The 20,251-nt window shown below is 39.6% G+C and overlaps 1 protein-coding gene across 6 annotated transcripts in view; it reads right to left on the bottom strand.

The window, feature by feature from the left end:
- IPMK (inositol polyphosphate multikinase) overlaps positions 1–20,251 on the bottom strand; it is a 47,194-nt gene that overhangs the window by 5,211 nt on the left and 21,732 nt on the right. For all 6 annotated transcript variants that reach the window (XM_030487753.1, XM_030487758.1, XM_030487754.1 and 3 more), the window contains 3 exons: positions 16,360–16,456; positions 9,743–9,915; positions 901–982 (listed from right to left, as the gene is read on the bottom strand). In XM_030487753.1, coding sequence (XP_030343613.1) covers positions 901–982; positions 9,743–9,915; positions 16,360–16,456 — 352 coding nt within the window. The remainder of the gene's footprint in view (positions 1–900; positions 983–9,742; positions 9,916–16,359; positions 16,457–20,251) is intronic.

Below are 20,251 nucleotides of genomic sequence, written 5' to 3'. Positions count from 1 at the left end.
GAGGAACTCCGATACCTTCGGTCACCTCACCTGTCTAAGGCCTGCTGTGTAATACTACAGATTGGGCTTGGGTTGTAAGTAAACTAACTAATCAATGCATAAATCAGTAGACAAACATGGTTCCTGCTCCCCAGGTCATTTTAGCAAGTACCTGGACAGTCTGGGCAGGGATTCATTGAATTCTCCAGGGACAAACCAGCTCAAGCAGCTCTTTGGCATGAATGACACAGCTGACAAGTTAGTGCCAGCTTTGGAGAGGGGTGTGTCCTTCTGTCCCTCAGTGTGGGACAGATGAACAGATGTCAATTGATAACTAGTTTGAAATAGTCATCACCAAACAGCCATAATGGCAGCATTTTTATTTATTGTTACTTTAGAGCAACATATGGATTGACTTCAATCAAGAAGGTCCCTTAAGTCAGAAGACACCTTTATAGTAGCTTTCTAAGTTAAAAGACAGGACATCTTCACAGAAGACAACTAGAGATAAAAACATACGTATTATAAAAACATTAAATATTTCTAAAAGATTTCTATTTCATTATAGTTTCAAGGCTGCAAAGAATTTGATTTCTACCACTATCACCCCCTTAGTAGTAGTAAAAGACTGTACTCTAATAAAGTAGTACTACTTTTGTAGACTACTACTAAAGAGTAGTAGTGATGAGGAAATTCCTATAGTTTACACCACTGTTACAGCCAATTGCAAACTTAATTTAGGATCGACAAGTAGTTCACACGATACAGGAAACAGCTAAAGACCCATGTAGCAAGAGGAGGGAAAAAAAAGGATTTTTAAAATGGCAACACACAGACTACTTTTTCCATACAGTTCTATAAATAAGTAAATAAATTCAAATTATCCAAGAACACTAAATTCTGACACACAAATTCCCTTACCATCCTTTACTGTTTCCTTTGTCAAGCTCCTTCCATAGTGCTGGTTTTGCGTCTCATAGCTGTCCGAAGAGACATGGTAAACCTGCAAGAAAGGAGGGAACTCTGTACTTATTTGGAAGCACCAATACTTCTGCAGAGCTAAGAGACACCTTACAGAGAGGCTACAAAACCCTTGATACCATTTAGCGCTCGCGTACTTTCACTTGCAGCGGTCAGCACTGCCCTCTAGTGCTCTGACCTGCAAAATCCACCCCTTCACACCTTGGGGTGTAAGCTACCGCTTTCCTGCGTTAGAAAGACCCCATGTTGGCAACAAGCAACGTATCCATTTCGGGAAAACATTTATATCGCACCTGCTTTGCAAATCAATGCTATGACTTGAAACTACCATACTGCTACCCATGTTACTATGAATATTAACTCGGTAAAATATAATATGCTAAAAAACTCAATGCAATTAGTTTGCAGCTCTTAAAACTATAAAAATACTTAGTACAACAGCAAAACCATAAGAAATACTATGATGTGACCAGGAAGACCCAGCTCCGTGAGACCCATCTGAAACTATAATTGTTGGCGCAAATGAGGTTATATGAAATAAATGCCAGCAGCCGAGTGAAAGCTTGTTTCCAGCCTCGATAGCAGTACATCAACTCTCGCCTGAAAGGCAGGCAACTCATTTGGGTACAGTTTTGTCCATATCAGGAATTGTACAAGCTTAACAAGTAAATTCAAAAATGTTTTACAGAGAGACACATTTTCTCTCTAACTGAAATAATTTCCATAGTAGAAACATGACAGCCAGCCAGGCCCAAGTATAATTTGTTTATGAGAGTGTAGACAATTCTTATTTGCAGAAATAATGGTGTTAGCAAGCAGGCAGTTGTCTCTGGCAGAAACTTTTGTGCTTGGCACTTGTTCAGACCACCCAACCCTGCAGCACCCATCCAGGCTGCAATGCTCTGCCCCTCCTTCACCTGCCCTAAAAAGAGAGAATTCCACAGAAGGCAAGCCAGAGCGCACCAGTGAAGCGCCTGCCCCCATGCCCTCCTCTGGGGGCTTTTTCTTGCTGTAGCCCACAGAAAATCCAGGACAATAAAACATCAGTGCATAAAAAGGAGTGGTATGTAAGCAATAATCACAAAAATAAGAACTCCTTGTTTTCACTGCAGCCCCCCACCCCAAAACCTCTCCTCCCCATCCAAATCACAACAAGCACAGTATGAAACACAGGCCCGTAACTCCTGCTTCGCAAAGTAGCTGGGAAGAAAAGCCTCAAACAGCTCTTATTTTGACAAAAAAGACAAAAGTAATTAAATGCAGGGTCCCCAAGGAAGTTAGATCATAATGTGTAGAAACTGACTTAAGTCATCAACCATGAATTGAAGAGGTAGTAAATAATTCTGGTTATTCTAGAGAAATAGCAATTGTAAGCCTGAATGTTTAAACTCACTTGGTAGCAGAGACACTTCCCAGTGTTATCATTCCTATTTCCACTGTTATGATACTTAGAGAAACTGAGGCCCTGATGCCTATAAATTGCAGAAATGCATGGCAGAGCTGAATTCTTCTATATCAGCATCTGACAAGGGTGATTTTGGTTTCACAAAAACAACCATTATTAACCACCTTTTTTTTCCCCCTCTCTCAAAGCACATAAAAGAGGTACAGCATGCAACATATGAACCCCAAAGATTACTTATGTAAATACTTCAGGTACCAAAGTTACTTTCAAAAACATACAAAAAGTTTGAAGAACTTTTTAAATTTAAAGAGCCACAAGCTAAAAGGAATTAAATAAAGCAAAAATAAAATTAAAAAATACTGCTTAGGAGAGGATCAGGACTCTGATGACTACATCTAGGTTTTCACTAGCTGTGTCATCACTTTAGTAATATTAAACATTCTCATCTAGTTGGTCTAGGGGCAGCTTACATACACCTCCATACACCAGCACTGCAGCATGCTCCCAAACAAATAATCTCGTTTCCCAGAACCTTATCTCTTCCCCGTAGGAGCTAGCAGTTTGTGTGACATGGGCACTTGCTCAAAAATGCTGATTAAGATCTGCAAGCTCATTTTGTTTTCCACAGAAACGCTGGAGCAGCACATCAGCCCCCTGTGCTTCTGAGCTAGGTTTCCTGTGAAGCCATCCTACCTCTTCTCGTAATTTGCGCAAAACCATTCCCCCAAATGGCTTTCCATCTAGTTTAAAAATACCCAGGCAGATGTGCGTATTCTGCACTAACAGTGCGTTTTTAACTATACAAAATGGTCAACAACAAACTGTCAAGTCCCACACACATACAGCGGGGTAACAGATATATATTTAACTATCTTCTGAACAAGCAAAGACTCAGAACTCCCTTGGTTAACCAATGGGCTTGGCTGCAGACAGCAGCATTGAAGGATAATATATATAGGTAATGATGAAAGTATTCTCCATGTTAGCCAGAGAGCTGTCTCATCATACCACTTCAAGCCTTTTCTCAACTGCAAGGAAGTAACTATTTGAACCATTCCTGGAAAACCTCAACCAAATACAAATACATTAAGACTCATTCTGAGAGCAGAGGAACAGAAGCCCAAGCTAAAACAGAAATAAGCTTTCACCAGTTCTTGCTTCACCCTCACCTATCCACCCACCTCCCCCAAAACAAAGGGATGGCTGAGCTGCAGTAGCAAAAGACTAAAATCAACTTCCTAGTCTACAGACAAAGCTTTTGTTCATGCTGTCACTGCTACTAATCTGCTACTAACCCTTCCCAAAAGGATATTTGCCTTTGAACCAGCCTCCGTCTGTATCTCTCTTGTTGCAGCTGTCTGTACTAGCCCATTTCTGTCAAAGCGATGACAAGTCAAAGAAGTCAGACCTGTAACCTTAACAACAGCCAAGAAATTATTAGACAGGAAAATGTCATTTCTTGCCCACCTGCCACAGTTGTTACATGTTTGCTTTGTATTCATAAGGAGTTTCACTGTATAGTGCAAGACAAAACTCCTTACATGATCTATAAAACATTCAGATTGCCTTCAAGACAACTCCTGCTTCATTAGTGATTTTTAAACGTTCTTAGTACACAAGATCTGAGCTGTTTTGGTTGACAGTGTGGAGGCTCCTCCTTGTGCCTACAAGCAGCTCCCATTCTGTGAGGTTTCTGCATACACAGAACTGCAAACTAGCATGCTAACAGATTCAGGTTTTTAATTAGTACTAGTAGGGACTCTGTATGGGCAGCACATCAAAAAAATCCAGATGATTAACTGTCAAGGGAAATTATCTCTTCAGACTTTCTCAACATGCACTTGGCGTCTTTTTCCCCCCGAGGTGTTAAATTATTGCTGCTTGCATGCGCACATGTATTTTTATCCCCTTTTTTCAATTAGAGTTAGTTCATCTGACATTCTTCAACTGAGGGAAAACTTGAGCTAAAATAAAAAGCTGGTCCAGTGTGGTCTTTATAAAAGCACCACCCTTGCAAGATCTCAACCGTGAGGTACACCATTTGGAAACCTTTAACATTAAGCTGAAGACTGGACTGTGGAAAACAAGTATCAAATATTATCTAATGTTATTTACAGTAATTCAGTACAGACTTCCATGGCGAGGCAGAAAACCACACACGCTGTTCAAATGCTTATCTGTGGCAATCCCCTAACGTCCAGAAAGTATAATTTAAATACATATTAATTAAGACCAGCCTGTTTGGTAAAGGTACTGCTAGCACAAATAAAAATCTCTACTAAGTAACTTGCAGAGATCTTTCACACCTGCAAAAAAAGTTAAGTAATCCACATCACCGAAACTGGGCCAGGGGGGAATGTCGCTTGAGCAGGCACACAGCATACTACAGAGGAGTACCTGCAGAGCCAAGGTTAACTTGATTGCACACATGATATGGACTCGTGTGCCGCTGATATTCCCACACTCACTGGTGCCTAGGTAGCAGTTTCCCATAGAGCTCTCAGTGCCCGTCCCAGCTCCCCCGCATGCCCCACATGTGCAGCCTGGGCCCCGCTCTTTGAAAGGACAGGGAGATCAGAGATACGTCCTCTAATGCTGAGGCATCCGGACTTCAAAGGGCACAGGGCTGAGCTGTCCACCCTTTGTATTTTTTGCATAAATATACTTATCACTCTTATTTTACATTCACACAGGTAAGAGCGAGCAAGTGTTTAAATATTACACAATTTTCTGTGTACAGCAAGGCACTGCTGTACACTCTGCACTCATAACTGGCATCTGAAGGTCAGCACCCAGCCTGTTGCCCAAACTGGAGTCAAGCTGAAAGCGGGAAGTAAGCAGGCAGCACGCCAGCTAACCCGAGGACATCCAACTTCAGCATCAGTCCACCGCCTTCGCAGGGGGCATCTCTAGCACCAGCCCAAGACCCACATCCACAACTGGGTACCTTTTGCCTGGACCTCATGATTGTCCCTATGTAAATATACAGGTTTCCTTCATATCTGAAGAACCCAGGTTTCGCTGCAGTCCTGCAATCTCTCAGGGATTGACCTGCCACAGTGGGAGACTTGAACACTGAGTTTTAACAAGCCTTGTTTTTTTCTTTTTCCAAAAGAAAGTAAAACAAGGATTTAAGGAAAAAGTAACAGAGGGAGAAATTTTTTTAAATACATTCTCTTATTTGATACTACTGCTTTGTTGTTATTCTGTAACTATTACTCTGCTGAGAGCAGGCCCATTTATCTAAATCCATTTATCGAAACACACCCCCCCCCCCATTTTGTTTCTTTTTTCTTTTTAAAAACTTAGTTGTTGCTAGCCCACAAGTGAGGAAATTACACACATCCCCAGTTGTTTCTGGCATGAAAATTCAGCACAGGAAGGATGCATCCCTGCTCCCCAATTTCTAAAACTATACTTATATATTATTCTCTCTGGTGTGTTTCTTTGTTCTTCTGGTATTCAACGGAGTGCTTTATATGATTAAGTACACCACCAAATGCTCTGACAATCTATATAAAGTTTTAGTAAGATCCTTACATAAATAAATTGTAGAATGAAATTATGTTGAAATTAAGTCAGTGAAAAAGCAGACTAATAATCTCCTAAATAAAAGAAACAACAACAATGCAGTTAAATCATGAATCATTTTAAAGATAGCTTAATACATAATTTTCGACTAACAGAACTTCCACAGAGCACTTCATTAGAATAACTATCTATTATGCCTCCTTTTTCATATAATAGGGAGGAAAACAAGGCAATCTCTCATCTCATCCATCATCAGCTTTCTCTTAACATACAGGAAACCTTATCAGCCATAAGGACACAAGTAGACCAGCTGTCATATACATGATGAGTCTTTCAAGTAAGGAAAAATGGTGGAAATAACATGCCAGGGTACCCATCTGCTAGAATTCGCCCAAGAGGGCGACAGATGAATCTCCTGAACTCTACAAATGAAGTACTTCTGAAACACACCCTTCCATCCTCTCACAGATACCAGACTCGGAGGAATTGCTGTGTTCAGTTCCACAGCACGAATTTAGAACCCTCAGGTGAGAAACAGGTGAGTCAAACTCAACTGCAAGAACCAGGGAGTGAAAGTGAAAAGAGAAAAGCAGAGGAGACAGCGGTGCACAGAGGCAACAATGCCAGCACAGAGAAACCAATCAGTGCCATGGTTTACTGCTCAGTTCAACCACCACAGACATGTATTTCCAGACTTTGGGGGGCTTGCTTTTTGGGGGTTTTTTTTTTAGGGTTTTTGGTTGGTTTCTTTGGTTTGCTGTGGGTTAGGTTGGTTTGGGGTTTGCTTTAGTTTGGGGGCGGGGCTGTAGGGTTTTGTTTTGTCTTCCTGTTTTCTTAAACCATTAAATTAGACTTATAACTGTAAAACACCCAGTTCTGGTAATTTTTTACTGTGGAAGAACATGAACACTAGATGCAGGATTTAATAGCTTTATTATTCCTCCTTTCCTAAATCTTGTTATTAAGACATCAGAACTTATGAAGATTTCCACAATACTAGAAAGGGTTCATAAAGAACTCATAAAACAGACTTAGCTACAGATGGTTTTAATACATCTTGCAGGAACATGTGCTGTAAATTAGAAAATTCCCTTGTAAAAACTGCTTTGATGAGGTATCTGCATGCAATAGTTCATAGGCACAAACAATAAAAGGAAATGATGGATTATACTGGTAAAGCTATGTAATCCCCAGTTTGTGCTTTAAAAACATGTTTCAGAAATATTACAGATTATGTGATATTGCAATCAAGATGTTCTGGAAGAAAAAGAAAACCTGCAGAAATCGGGACTTGTGGGTTCTAACTAGAATGCAAATCCAAACTGAGATCACAACCTTCACATTCTGCTTGTATTCAACAGCATACAAAATACTCTATTTTTATTACTGCACGCTCTGTGAAGATACTTCTTATGTATTTACATGTCTGCGACTGAAACCATATTGCAACTTGTATTTTTCCTACTGCAACCATACCTTAGTTTCCAATTTCTATTTAAACTCTCTCTACTTCCACAATAAATTTATGTCCTCATCTGTTAAGGAAAGGAACCTCTCTACTAAACATGAAATTAGGGTTTCAACCAGTGTTATTGAAATGACTGTATTGTCTAAATGTGTTTCCATGCATTTATTCTGTCTATTCAGTGCATTAAGATGGATATAGTTTAGCACATTCCAAATGTCACAACTATATACACAAATCAAAGCTCTGCCAGATAGGAGACTCGCTTCTTTTAAGGACAAACCATACATATTTTATATAGAAACAGATGTCTGCTTATTTACCAGTGTATAACACCAAGCTGTATCGATGGCTTTTAGTGTAAAAACCTACTATGAATAAATTTTGGGGTAAGAAAGCGCCAGTAACACATTTTTGCATGTATCTCTTCATGACAGCTTATATGACGCGTGCTTTAAAAAAGCCACAGATAACTACATTTTCTATTATTCCTGGTCCTCTCTTTCTTGCTCTTCTAAAATAGAAACTTGCTAAGCAAGCCCACTTTCATGTTAAAAATAAAATTGAATGGAAAGATTAAAACCAAACCCCTCTACTTTCTGAATTGTGCTACACCATGTTTTGTCCAGCAAAGACTAGCAATCTTTATCTAGCACCTTAGCTGTTAGAGGCAGTAAATGCCTGTACAGGAGAGCAATTTACATTATGACCAGAACCTTGCAAAAATAAAGCAAGCAGACAGGCAGAGAGCACCTCATAATCAAGAGGCAGCAAGCTGAGCAGAGAAATTGCCTTGTGCGTTTAGACTTTCCTAAGTGTTGCATGAGGGGAGGAGAAACCTTTTGAATTCTTTTTGGAGAATAACTTCCAACATGCAATTTGGTACCACAGGCACAAAACAAATCTCATCTACTTAAATACCAGATGGGAAACTGCATTGCTTGGGGGAACCATTATATACACAGTTTAAATTAGGGAACTGAAAGAATTTGTGCAACAGGGTAAAGATACCAATAAATGACAATGTTAGAAACAATAGTCACAAGCAAAAATACTGTGGAAGCAAGCGTTCGTTCCTTTTGCACTGTCATGAAACAAAGGATGTTAAGTACATTGTTCTACACGAGATAAGAAAGGTTATGCAATGACATAAGCCAAATCCAAAGCTATAATCTCCAGCCTTCCTTCTCGATCTAAACTGTTTGACTGGTTTTTGACTCAACTCCCACGTTCTTTCTCATAGGCTTACATAATTACTACTCATGACCACTATAATTTATAGCTGTAGAAGCTTATCTCAAGACAGAGTTAAGGCTGAGAGCCTAGGCAATTAAGTACAAAACATTACAGAGATATTAGAATTATTTCAAACAATGGTGCAATCTGTGTGCTACTGCTATCTAACAGCAAAGCGGAAGCTTATCAGTCTTCAGCCATTTAAGCTTGTTGATGTAGAGCTTGAGAAGCCCTGGCTTTGTGTATGCGAGAAGGAAAACAAAAATCTCACATCAAAAAGAAAGTTATTCCTGTGCCAATCATAACTGAAAAAAGTACTTCAAATGCATTGCATCAGGAATTCATTACTGACATCAACACATTTATGTTACAAATCCACAAGTGTTCTGTACAGCTTTGCTTTACATTGAAGTTTTAGGGTATTGAATATTGAATTTTTCTCCTCACCCAAGATAAGGAAATGTAATAGCAATAGTATGGACATCTGCACGGCCTTATCCATCTCAAACTAACCCTCCCCTGACAGTTGTTCCTCAAGCATGTATGCATGAAAGAGGTTGTCTTCTGGTGGAAAGCTTTTTTAAATGCAGAACATGAACAGCTACTTATAACTACATGCATCACCTCTGAGAGCTAACTTGCTCTTCCTTAAATAGGAAAATTACATTAAAACTATTTTTATTTTAAAAATCAAGATAAAATTTTTGGAAAGGATACAGGTCATGATTAAATTATTACAAAGACTGGTTCAGTATGTAAATCTCTGAGAAAAGCCTAAAAGTCAAAAAAACACTTTGATAATTTGAAATACCTGCTATGAGAGAAGAATTGACTGCAGCTACATTCAGTTTTAAATAACTACAGTCTGTTCCAATCCCCTTCTTGTATACATATATAGAATCCAGGTTCCAAATAGATTCCCAAAAGGCACATAGCCAGGTTAAACACTTGTAGTGAACAAGAGCAGTGTTTTGGAACATACTTCACATAACAGGTGATACCGGTACTACCCACATATTCACTTAACACTTCATTTACATAAAACTCAAGAGGATTGTCATTTGCTAGAAAAACTAGCTGCTGTATCTGGTGTGGAATAAGAGGCCAGAGCATAAGCTGAATTTGAAAACAAAACAAGTTCTTACCCTCATGCCAAGTACCAAAAAGCCAATCTCTTCCATCAGCGGGTACTTGCTGACCTGCTGCTGTATCTTCTCAGCTGAAGCATATGGATCATAACTTTTCTGACCTATTTTTACATCCATTATGCAAGGCTTTTTAAACTTACGGGTCACATCTTCCAGTTTTAGATATGTATCTGTTAAAAAGACAAGACTTGCGTAAACAGTGGGTCAAAGCAAATAATTATATAGTTTCTGCTGAGCTTCTGTGGAAGAAGGAGAATATTTTAAGGCTTAAGATCACATGAGTTCTTTAAAAGTCAAATTTGCCTCTGAACATAGACTAAATCACATTGACACCCACAAATTCTGTTGGCATTAAATTCTAAATGCCTTATTGTTTAGAAAATTGTATACAATTAAAGTGTGCTAACCTAGCACTCAAGTTCAAATTATTGCCCAGATGAAATTCACGAGTAGCTTTTATTAAGCCATTAACATACCTCAAATAGCATTAATAAGCACATACAAAAGCAGGTTACTACACGGTTGGTTTTGCAATGGAGATGGTGTTTTCTTCCTGTGTGAACAGGCTAGAATCAAAATGGCATTTTTCTTTGTGTCATTTTAAAAATTAAATTAACGTTTCAGAGTCCTACCCTACAGGGGATGAAATGCATCTCATTTTCCTTCTTTTTATCCCACTCCCATCTACAATCATTTCTCATGGCACACCTTTTGGGGAAAACACTCCTCAAATCCTAGGGCTGCCTTTCATCCATTTCTGAAAGCCCCTTTGGGAGGGTGGGTGGACCAAAAAACCCCAAGCCCCTGGAGAGCCTGAATATTTAAAGTAGTATCTCAAACCTGGTCAAACTGGTTTATGCTCTTCTCCAGTGCAAGTAAGAGACTATTACCAGCATGATCTACAGAACCAACTGTCAGAACACAAGAAGAAAACAAACTTCCAGTAACTGCTTGACTTGCAGACAATCCTTGCACAGATCTCCAGTCTTTCCCAGGGCACAACATATGCCAAGACAACACAAAGCATTAACAGAAGACTAATTTTTCAAGGCAGCTTCTGCAAATCTACCCGTTATCACTCACAAACTTCACATTAAATTTGTTTTTCTTTCAAGCACAGTCTATTCCATGCACATATTTCTTTGGCTTTAATACAACCTGAATAGGCAAACCCATCTTATTATTCCCCACTCTTGCAGCATAATCTAAAATGGGATTGCCAAAGAAAGCAAAAGCAGTTCAAGTTCAAATAGAGAAGAGGGACCAAGTGCCCTGTTGTGATAACTGTACAAACGGGTAACAAAACCAGTTAGAGCCAAGATAAAGGGAAGGAGCAATGTTCCATTTCCACTTACTAAGTGGAAACACTTTCTTCATGATAGGAAATGAAAGGGACTTGTGTTACTTTAATAAGTCCTACTTAGAGCTTCAATTCACCATCGTGATCGAAAGTCCTAATTCCTTGACGTACATATGCATCAATCTGAAATTAACTAACAAACACTGCAGAGATATATCCAAGCTAAAATAACTCATGCTTAACTTTGAGAAGCCAAAGGCAGAAAACATACTTGATATTAGCTCATTAGACATCCCCTAAGGAAAAGCAGGACAAATACAGAATACACTTCCTGGTAGGGAGAGTATCACCTGAACTGTGGGTGCCACTTTTTCTATTCAAAGTCTTCACACAAAGGTCTAATTCAGTCAGACACCAGCACAGCTTTTGCGGGGCTTTGGGGAACTACTACTGAATCCAGGGGAGTCCGTACAACCTGTTAGCCATCTATTATTAAAACAAAAATCGTAAAAGTCTAAGCATCACCCTTCACACCTATCCTTTTTGCATGTTACGCAAATCACTGTAATCAATAGATATGTGTCATCATTCTAAAGCAATCCAGAAAACAACAACTAAATGAACCTAAAGGGTTTTAGTACTTAGCTCTTAAAAGCACAGAGACAGAGGTATGCCATGGGAGGTGGGGAAAGAAAATACAGAAACGTCTCAGAAAACAATTGCAGTCTTTCATGACCAAATCCAAAATGCTCTGGAATATCTAGTAAGCACCTCTGGACTCAAAGTGCTATAAATACAAAATTATACAAATCACAAGTTACTGCAAATTACAAATTGCTTAGATGCAATGTTTTTATCAACCCTACAATATAACTGTATATAAAGTAGTGTAAAACATCTATTTCCACAATGCAACAAAAAGTGAACCTATACAAGGTTTAAAAAGCAGAACTTAAATCTCCCAAAACCTAGCATACTTCCCTTCACAAAACATGCAGGCAAGACAATCATGCTCTTTCCACCAAAGGTATTTGTAGAGCACCCATGCTTATCCACTGTCCTCTATTCCACTGGTCCAAATCCCTCTTTTTAAGCATATGGCACCAACATTCAGCACCTCCAATATATTTAGAAGTTCTAAATATCTGTTGCTTTTTAGTTCCCCATGCATTTAATATCTGTTAAGCTAGAATATCTCCCTTATGGAGCTCCTAAAAATGTAACAATTACTATTTTTAAAAGCATTAAAATAACTTAGGAGCTAACCCTAGCCCTGGGAAATACTAATTACTTGGCAAAGCCTGTGAATTATCCAGAAATGACTCATCTCTCTCACACTTTTCGGAATTATTAAGTCTTCATAGTTGGCTAACTGCTAGCTCAGAATTAAGACTATGCTACATCTGTTCAATGCTCAAAAAAGCTTTTTGTCCTTCTAGGGAGAGCAATGCCACCACAGACGAAGCGTCAAGTTACTTACAGCTTCAGAAAAATCCATCAAGGGTTTATGCTTCATTTGTCCTGGCACTGTTCAGTTCTTATCTGCACTGTGTTCAAGATCTATAGTCTATTGAAACAGACCTCAAAACCACAGTATCAGAACATATTACACCTTTCAACACTTACTCCTACAATATCTCAAAGCATTAAGACTAAGGCAAACAAAGTAAACTTCAGATTCAGACATCGGAAGGTACCACCGCTCTGCCTTTTCAAGTGAGGATCTGACCCTATGTGTCCTTCCAAAGGTCATCAATAAGTCTGCAGCTGAGCCTAGATAACCAGAGCACTCTCCTTCCTCTCCTCTTGTTAAACAAAAAACCTGCAGATTTTTCAAACAGTTCAGATTTTCTAAATTATTATGCAGTACACTGCTAACCCAAGGTGCTTCTGAAAATCATGCATTTGCCATCTAAGACCAGGTTAAATTAAAATCTCCTTCAGAAAAAAGAACTCGTAATGATTTTTGTATCTTAGCTTTGGTAGGTAATCCTGACTATACATTACAAGGATTTAAACAAATCATTCCTCAGAGGCTTGCCCTCCCCCTTTCTGTTTTTCAGTGGCAGGGAACAAGGCAGGAAGATGTAGCCTGACATACTATTTTCATATTTTCTGACAATCCCAAAGGAGATAAGCACATACATGCTGATGCATTCAGACCTCACTGGAATCAGAAGTGACAAACTGAGGCATCTGACTTCTCATAACTTACAAGACATCTCTCAAAACATATGAATAAGCAGGGAAAAGCCTCAGTTGCTCCCAGCAACAAGGAAAGAAAAGAAAAGAAAGGTTTGAAGTTATCTACCCTGTTCTCAGTTTAGGCAACAATAACTTGAGCACAGTATGAAATGAGCAGCAGCAAAAAAAAAAAAAACCAAAACCAACCAACCAAACAAACAAACAAAAAAAAAAAAAAAAAAACAAACAAACAAAAAAAACCAACACAATAATTTTGGGGCAACAAGTAGGCAGCAAAACCCAGAACTCTCAGTAGGAAATATAAAAAGCTTAACATGGCTCCCACATCTTTGTAACAAATTTTCCACTTCTTTATTAATCAACTCCAAATACTAACAATGGCAGTGAATGCAAAGTCTAAGCCAAATTGTCTCGCTCTGATTTTAGATTAGCTTAGGGAGATGGAGTGTCACCCACCTCCAACTCCTGTGCAGCAGCACTAGGTATGCTATTTCAGCATAGCAGGACAGTATTTTACAAATTTTATTGATACTGTATCAGTCCATCTTTTTTGTCACACTTCCTATAGTATCATTTACATTACTATAGTTCACCCCTTTTAGCTAGCTATTTCATCCACTCACCTACAATTTCAGCACAGAAGACTGATGCTTCTCCTTACGTATTTCTCTAAGAAAATAAACTCCTTGTGTTCCTCCACCTTACGCACCACAGTTGCTGCTTACTTGTCACATGAAAACTCAGAGACAGTCACAGATAAAGTTTAGAGGGATCCTAAATTAAGTTACTCTGGTTTTTTCATAGCACAAGCCTACAACTCTTTTCCTGTCTGTATGAACCTACTCAAACTCTCAATCTTCTACTCAAGGAACAACTATGACGCTACACATACAAGACACCATTCACCAATGATCCCTCCCTTCTTCATGCTTATCTCATAAATAGAAGAACTTCATAAGAAACAAGAACACCAATAGCATCCTCTCTCTGCCCTGGCAAACCAGGCAAGCCATTGTTCCTCCACACAAATACTCTTTAAAAATATATCTCGTTCAGAACTTGCAGCAAGCACAGTTTGGTAACTGACAGATTGTTTAATTTTATTTTTGGTTTTTAGAATTCACCTATGCCCAGTTTAGCAACAATAAGGAATTACTGGGTTCAGTACTCAGGTTGTATGGAGCTGTGCCCCAGAGTCTGTAGAACAGCAACTGCCAAAGGAAAGGTCATGCTTCCAAGTGTCAAAACTGCAAGCCTACAAATACATCCTCAATCTACATTTAAGAATTAGATACCTTTTGAGCAGCTAGATTCCCTCATCTAATGTCACTGGGACGCACCACAGCACATAAGCATATTGTTCAATCTTTTGAAACAGAGCTTAATTCATGGCTAATTTGGGGGACAAGTAACAAACCCATCCCCAACCTTCCTAGAAACATCCCCTCTCCATGTCCCTCCTCTGGGTGGTTACTTCCCCTCTTCTTATTTTTCTAAACTTGCTTCCCTACTTTTTATGCATTCTTAACACAACACTGCTGATTGATTGGTGCCAAGCACCAATGCATAGAGAGAGATGCATCACAGGTTTTCCTTCACACCTGGCATTAGCAAAACCACATTTGCAAATACCTACTAAACAACAAATGACTTGCAACATGAATGGCAATCTCCTTAGCTTTGGATGTATCCAGAATGCATGCATTCTATTAAGCTCCATCATCTCCAATGTATTTGATGTCTATCAAAAACTGATTAATAATACAGATAACAGAGCTGGCAATGAAGTGTTTTGTCTGAACCCCCGCCGCAGCTTTCTATAAAGAGGGCTCCTGATGGTGCAGTATCTCCAAGAAGCAAAACAAGCAAAATCAAAGCTAAGTCTTCCTTTAAATAGTTCTTCCTACCAGCTATGTCTGGACTATTGGTGGAGACCTGCTAAAATTCAGCCCCATGGTGCACACTACTAGTGAATTCCCAAAGTAAACTAGGTATGTGTTGAATTACTGTATCTTGGCTAAAGCATGTATTTTATAACTTAAGATCATATTGTGAATAGAAAAAATTTATTTGCAATTAGGAGGAGACATTAAGTGAGCTCCATGACACACATAAAATTATGAGGGAAGGAAAAAGCTCCAGCAGAGCTATTTGAGTTAGTGCCAAATACGAAAGCATGAAGGGATATCTGAGCCAAGAAAGTGCTGGGTACTACCACAATCCTCCTTGCATTTCTTTTTGCCAAGTTTAGACAGCGTCTTTGGACACTGTCTTACTACTCTCTTGGGAAAACAAGTCTATCAAGTGACAACATGAGCAAAAGAAGACAATTATATTAAAGGAGCCCAGCATTCAGTTTTCGTGCCCATGTATTTAAATAGACTCAGTAGCGTCCTTTTGTTTCTCTGTGTTCCAGAACTCCATTTCCCCAATGTGAATAAGAAAAGTCTCCAGAAGAAAAACTAGTTTCTGTTTTAAATACATCAATAATATCTACTTTCTCTTGAAGAGACAATCTCTCAAAATACCTTTTTCTTCCCAACTCGTAACATGTTATACAAACACAAAGTTAAGATATCAGAGCTTTGTTCCATTCAAACAGAGGATGACAAGCAGAGCTCCCCAGCAAGGTACCTGCTGAAATAACTGCTTTGTATGACATGGCATGGTGATGGTATCCAACCTCTGCAGATCTAGCAGCAGAGTCCAGTTTGCACATGTCCCCTTAGGCCCCAACTGTCTACTTTTTCTTCCTTACACACCCACACAGCGCCTGACTCTTGCTCTGATGGCCTGACCAGACATCAACATGCAACCAGCCCACTCCTCTGACATGACACAGACCAGAGCAGCAGCTCCAGTCAATATGCATCAGGTCCAGCTACTCAGGAAATGTTTGCGGTACAAACAGCCATGCCCCATCTCCCCGGGAGGAAAACCCCAAGGACCTAATCCAGCCAGAAGAATGGAAACTGGAACCAGTTGTTAGAGGGAACATTAGTGGGTTAGAAAGCAAAACCAAAAAACCCTATGGAGCTCACAACTACCAAAAATTAGTCTCCAGATCTCTCCAGGAGGTTTGGATTAACAGATAAAATTAGAACAGTACCATTTGGTGCAGTAGGTGGTGACCAGACACCAAAGTATTTTGGCAGATATTCTCGCAGCTCCAGAAGAACGCTGTCGCAACAGTCGGAGTCATAAACCTGAAATAAATTAGGGAGGGGTGGAGAGATCAGTTTAAAACATTCATTTTATACTTCCAATTGTCCCATAATTATAATTTCTTAGTCTTTGTTTTCATATGTTTAAGATTTCTACTTTGCATTTAGAAAACATACATGATGAAGATGATAATTATCACAACCCAACATAAATGAATGGTATACCTTCTTTCAAATTTAAAAGTGGAGAAGATGCATCAACTCCAAGAATAATTTATGGCTTAACTTGAATAAAAATCTGAACTATAACTTAGCATCAAATCCTACTTAGCAAAAAGGGTGTTTTCCCATCCTGGATCCAAGACTGCACAGGATTACTACATAGTATCATATATCTGAAGCTTTTTTAAGTTATAGCAAGTAAAGCATATAAGCTCAGCCTGGAGTATTCCCTCATTTCCTCCAAAACAACTCAACCTGTAACTCCATCACACAGACAATGCACAATTCGGATACAGTTCTTTTCATTTGCTTTAACACTTTCAATATTTTTTGCAGCTTCTGTAGGAAAACCAAGTCGGGTATATTCCTAAAGGAGTAAATCTTCACAGAGTTAAAACGAAGCCTTGGATACTTATCTTCTACAGAATCCCATGACTGTCACCAGTCATGGTGTTAAGAGGGTTTCAAAACCATTCCCTTGACCAGATTCCCTCCAACCCACCTGAAGATCTAGTTACAAACATAGGGGATAGCCTACAGCACGGTTCAACACGCTTTGCGAACTAAAAGATCTATATCCACACAAGTACAGGTTACAATGATTATTACTGCATTTAGGAACCATCCCATCCTAATCCCCTTGCAGCTATCCCAGTTCTGATGCTATCAGACTCACATCCTGTCCTGCAGCAGCTGCACAGCAATACCCACAGACACTGCACATGAGTGACCAGGGCAAGCTAACAATTCTTTCACTTCAGCACACAATGCACAGGAGTGCAGTCAGAGCCAGCTGCAAACCCAGAAGCAATACAAAAAAATATTTAAGGTGTTAACAAAGCTCTGCAAAGTTGGCTCAGCTCATTGCTTCGAGATCCACATTTAACTATGGTTGGGGAATATCTAGTGACGGAAACTACAAAGGGTAGGTATTGCAAAAGACATGCCTTAAGCATTGTAGTATTAACCCATCTAGGGAGGAAAAAAAAACAAAAAACAAACCAGACCTGAAGTCCAGATACTATTTTAGAGCATCAAGGCAAGCCTCAGCTATGATCACCAATGCCGTGTAACTCTAGACGGAGCCTCATGCAGCAACAGAATGTTAAAATTAGTCAATGCGGGTTTGTGCTATATTTAGGTTTCATCACAGAAACCTCAAACTGGGCGAACTCAAATCACCAGTGTGGTTCAAATGCAGTGCTGTTCCATAGCCCTTTAGGCACACCTAATAGGGAGCTCTCCTGGGTCTGTACCAGCCACAACTCTGACACCTTTATGCTAGCACTGTTACTGGTTAGTGGCCAAGAAGGAAGTGATAAAACCAAACCCACACTGACTTTACATTACAGCATTTAATTTGAGCCGTTCATTTAACTAACTCCTAGTATAAGCCCCCTTTTAAAGATCCTAAAGAGAGGGCTGAATCCTCAAGGCTCAAACCACACAAGTACATGCACAGCATGATATAACACACCGACGTGCACCTACCACCGCACCCTCTACCACTACTGTTGCTATCTTTAGCGTACAAAAGTTGCTGGGTGTGTATCTAACAAGTCACAGTGTCACATCACAGGGCAGTGACCTCTTTTCACAAGTCCTAGTTGTGACAAGCTGGCACAACCTCTGAGCGCTACAGGTAATTGCATGTCTAGGCCTATTTTTCCTCCACGTTAACACAAGCCGGTATGGTGATATTCTTGTGCTCCAAGACAAAAAAAACTTGCCTGTCCCTGGGATCAGTGGCTGCTGTTTATTTACGCAACATTTCTTTGCTGAGCCTAAGGTGTTGCCAGCAGAAGACAGTGCTTTCCCCAGAAGACTGCAGTGTAGCTTGATTTTACCAGTTTAAGGAAAAACAAAAAATTAAGGGTGGGAGAGAAGAGAGAGGAAAAGATTAGCACCACTCAGATGCTGAGGCAGAGACCCATCCACTGCTATCTTTTGGAAGAGAGTTCACTGTTCTCCACTGTACAGATGACTGTTTCTGGGCCAGGAGTCCAAGCACTGACTGGTGGAATTAGTTCATGCTGTGGGTATTTTCACACAAGTAGTTCAAAGCCAATTTTCACTTACTGTGGTAGTTTATTATCATAGTACCTCATAGCAAAGACATGGAACTGCACTGCACTCAGCACAAATACTCTTTTCCCAGGTGAATTTAAGCAGATCTGTGAGGCACTAACTTATCATGCAGTATCACAGCCTTTACAGGGAAGCAAGTACATATATTTAGGACAGGTCAAAGAAGAGAGAGATGGAAGCAACAAGTGCAGCAGATGAGGAGAAACACTGAATGTAACTGAAAAAAACCCAGGCAAACACAATAAGAACTCATTTGTTTAACCTATTGGTTATTCAGCCTTCCAGTATCTGAAGGGGGTCTATAAGGATGCTGGGGAAGGACTCTTCCTTAGGGACTGTAGTGGTAGGACAAGGGGTAATGGGTTCAAACTTAAACAGGGGAAGTTTAGATTAGATATAAGGAAGAAGTTCCTTACAGTGAGGGTGGTGAAGCACTGGAATGGGTTGCCCAGGGAGGTTGTGGATGCTCCATCCCTGGCGGTGTTCAAGGCCAGGTTGGACAGAGCCTTGGACCACGTGGTTTAGGGCAAGGTGTCCCTGCCCATGGCAGGGGGGTTGGAACTAGATGATCTTAAGGTCCTTTCCAACCCTTACGATTCTATGATTCTATGATTCTATTGGTAAAAAAGTTCTGAGAAAGTGACAGGTCAGGAGACCACTTCCAATTTTTAAGAGACAGTACTCTTGCTTTGACTCACTTTCTAATCACCAACATAAGACAATTACACCTAGCAACTTAGCAAGTAGCCAAAAGTATGCTCCTGCGCATTTCAAATAGTAGGATACAATAAAGATATTCAGATAATTTATAATGGGGTGTATTAGCCCAAAGTCAACACCAAATGGGGAAAGAGCTCCAAGAGTGGTGTCTTCCTAGCCTTTAACACACTGGTATCAAGACATTTTAAATGGAAACAAAACTCACAGTAATGCATTGTTCAGTATCACTACTTCAGCATAACAGAACTAAGTGCATTATTTCTGTCTCTCAAGAAGTTATCTTGCTCCCAGAGACAGTAATAAACTCCCCTCATCAGTTTGACGTAACATATACAAAGCACTTATTTGACCTTAATACAGATCTCAATTTCTCCCTGTAATGTATTTGCATGTCAAACAAGAATAAGCACTCAGTTAATAAAGATCAGAGGAAGTCATTTGGTGTGGGCAAAGCAACAAAACCAGACATTTCAGAAATTGTACTCCTTCATATGCAGGAGAACCACATCTGCTCATTAGAGCGAGGCCTTATAAACAGCACCCACACCATGGGCATTTCTTCCCATTTCATACAACCTGCAAGCTACACATTTAAATGTCATTCAGAATGCCAAATATAAATGCATACATCACAAAACCATTTCAAAAATTACACAGGAAATTAACTTTGCAGCTCATGCCCTGAAAGGTATCACTACCAATACTGCTGGAAAACTCATGGAAGAGACAGGTTATCATTTACCCCAGAACAACCTTTAGAAATAAACCATTCTATTTTTACTTATATCAGCAATATTCCATGTTCAA

Source organism: Strigops habroptila, chromosome 5 (genome assembly GCF_004027225.2).
Source record: "Strigops habroptila isolate Jane chromosome 5, bStrHab1.2.pri, whole genome shotgun sequence".
NCBI classification, from domain to species: domain Eukaryota; kingdom Metazoa; phylum Chordata; class Aves; order Psittaciformes; family Psittacidae; genus Strigops; species Strigops habroptila.
The sequence above is the reverse complement of the archived record's forward strand: the minus strand, read 5'-3'. Positions and strand labels throughout refer to the sequence as shown.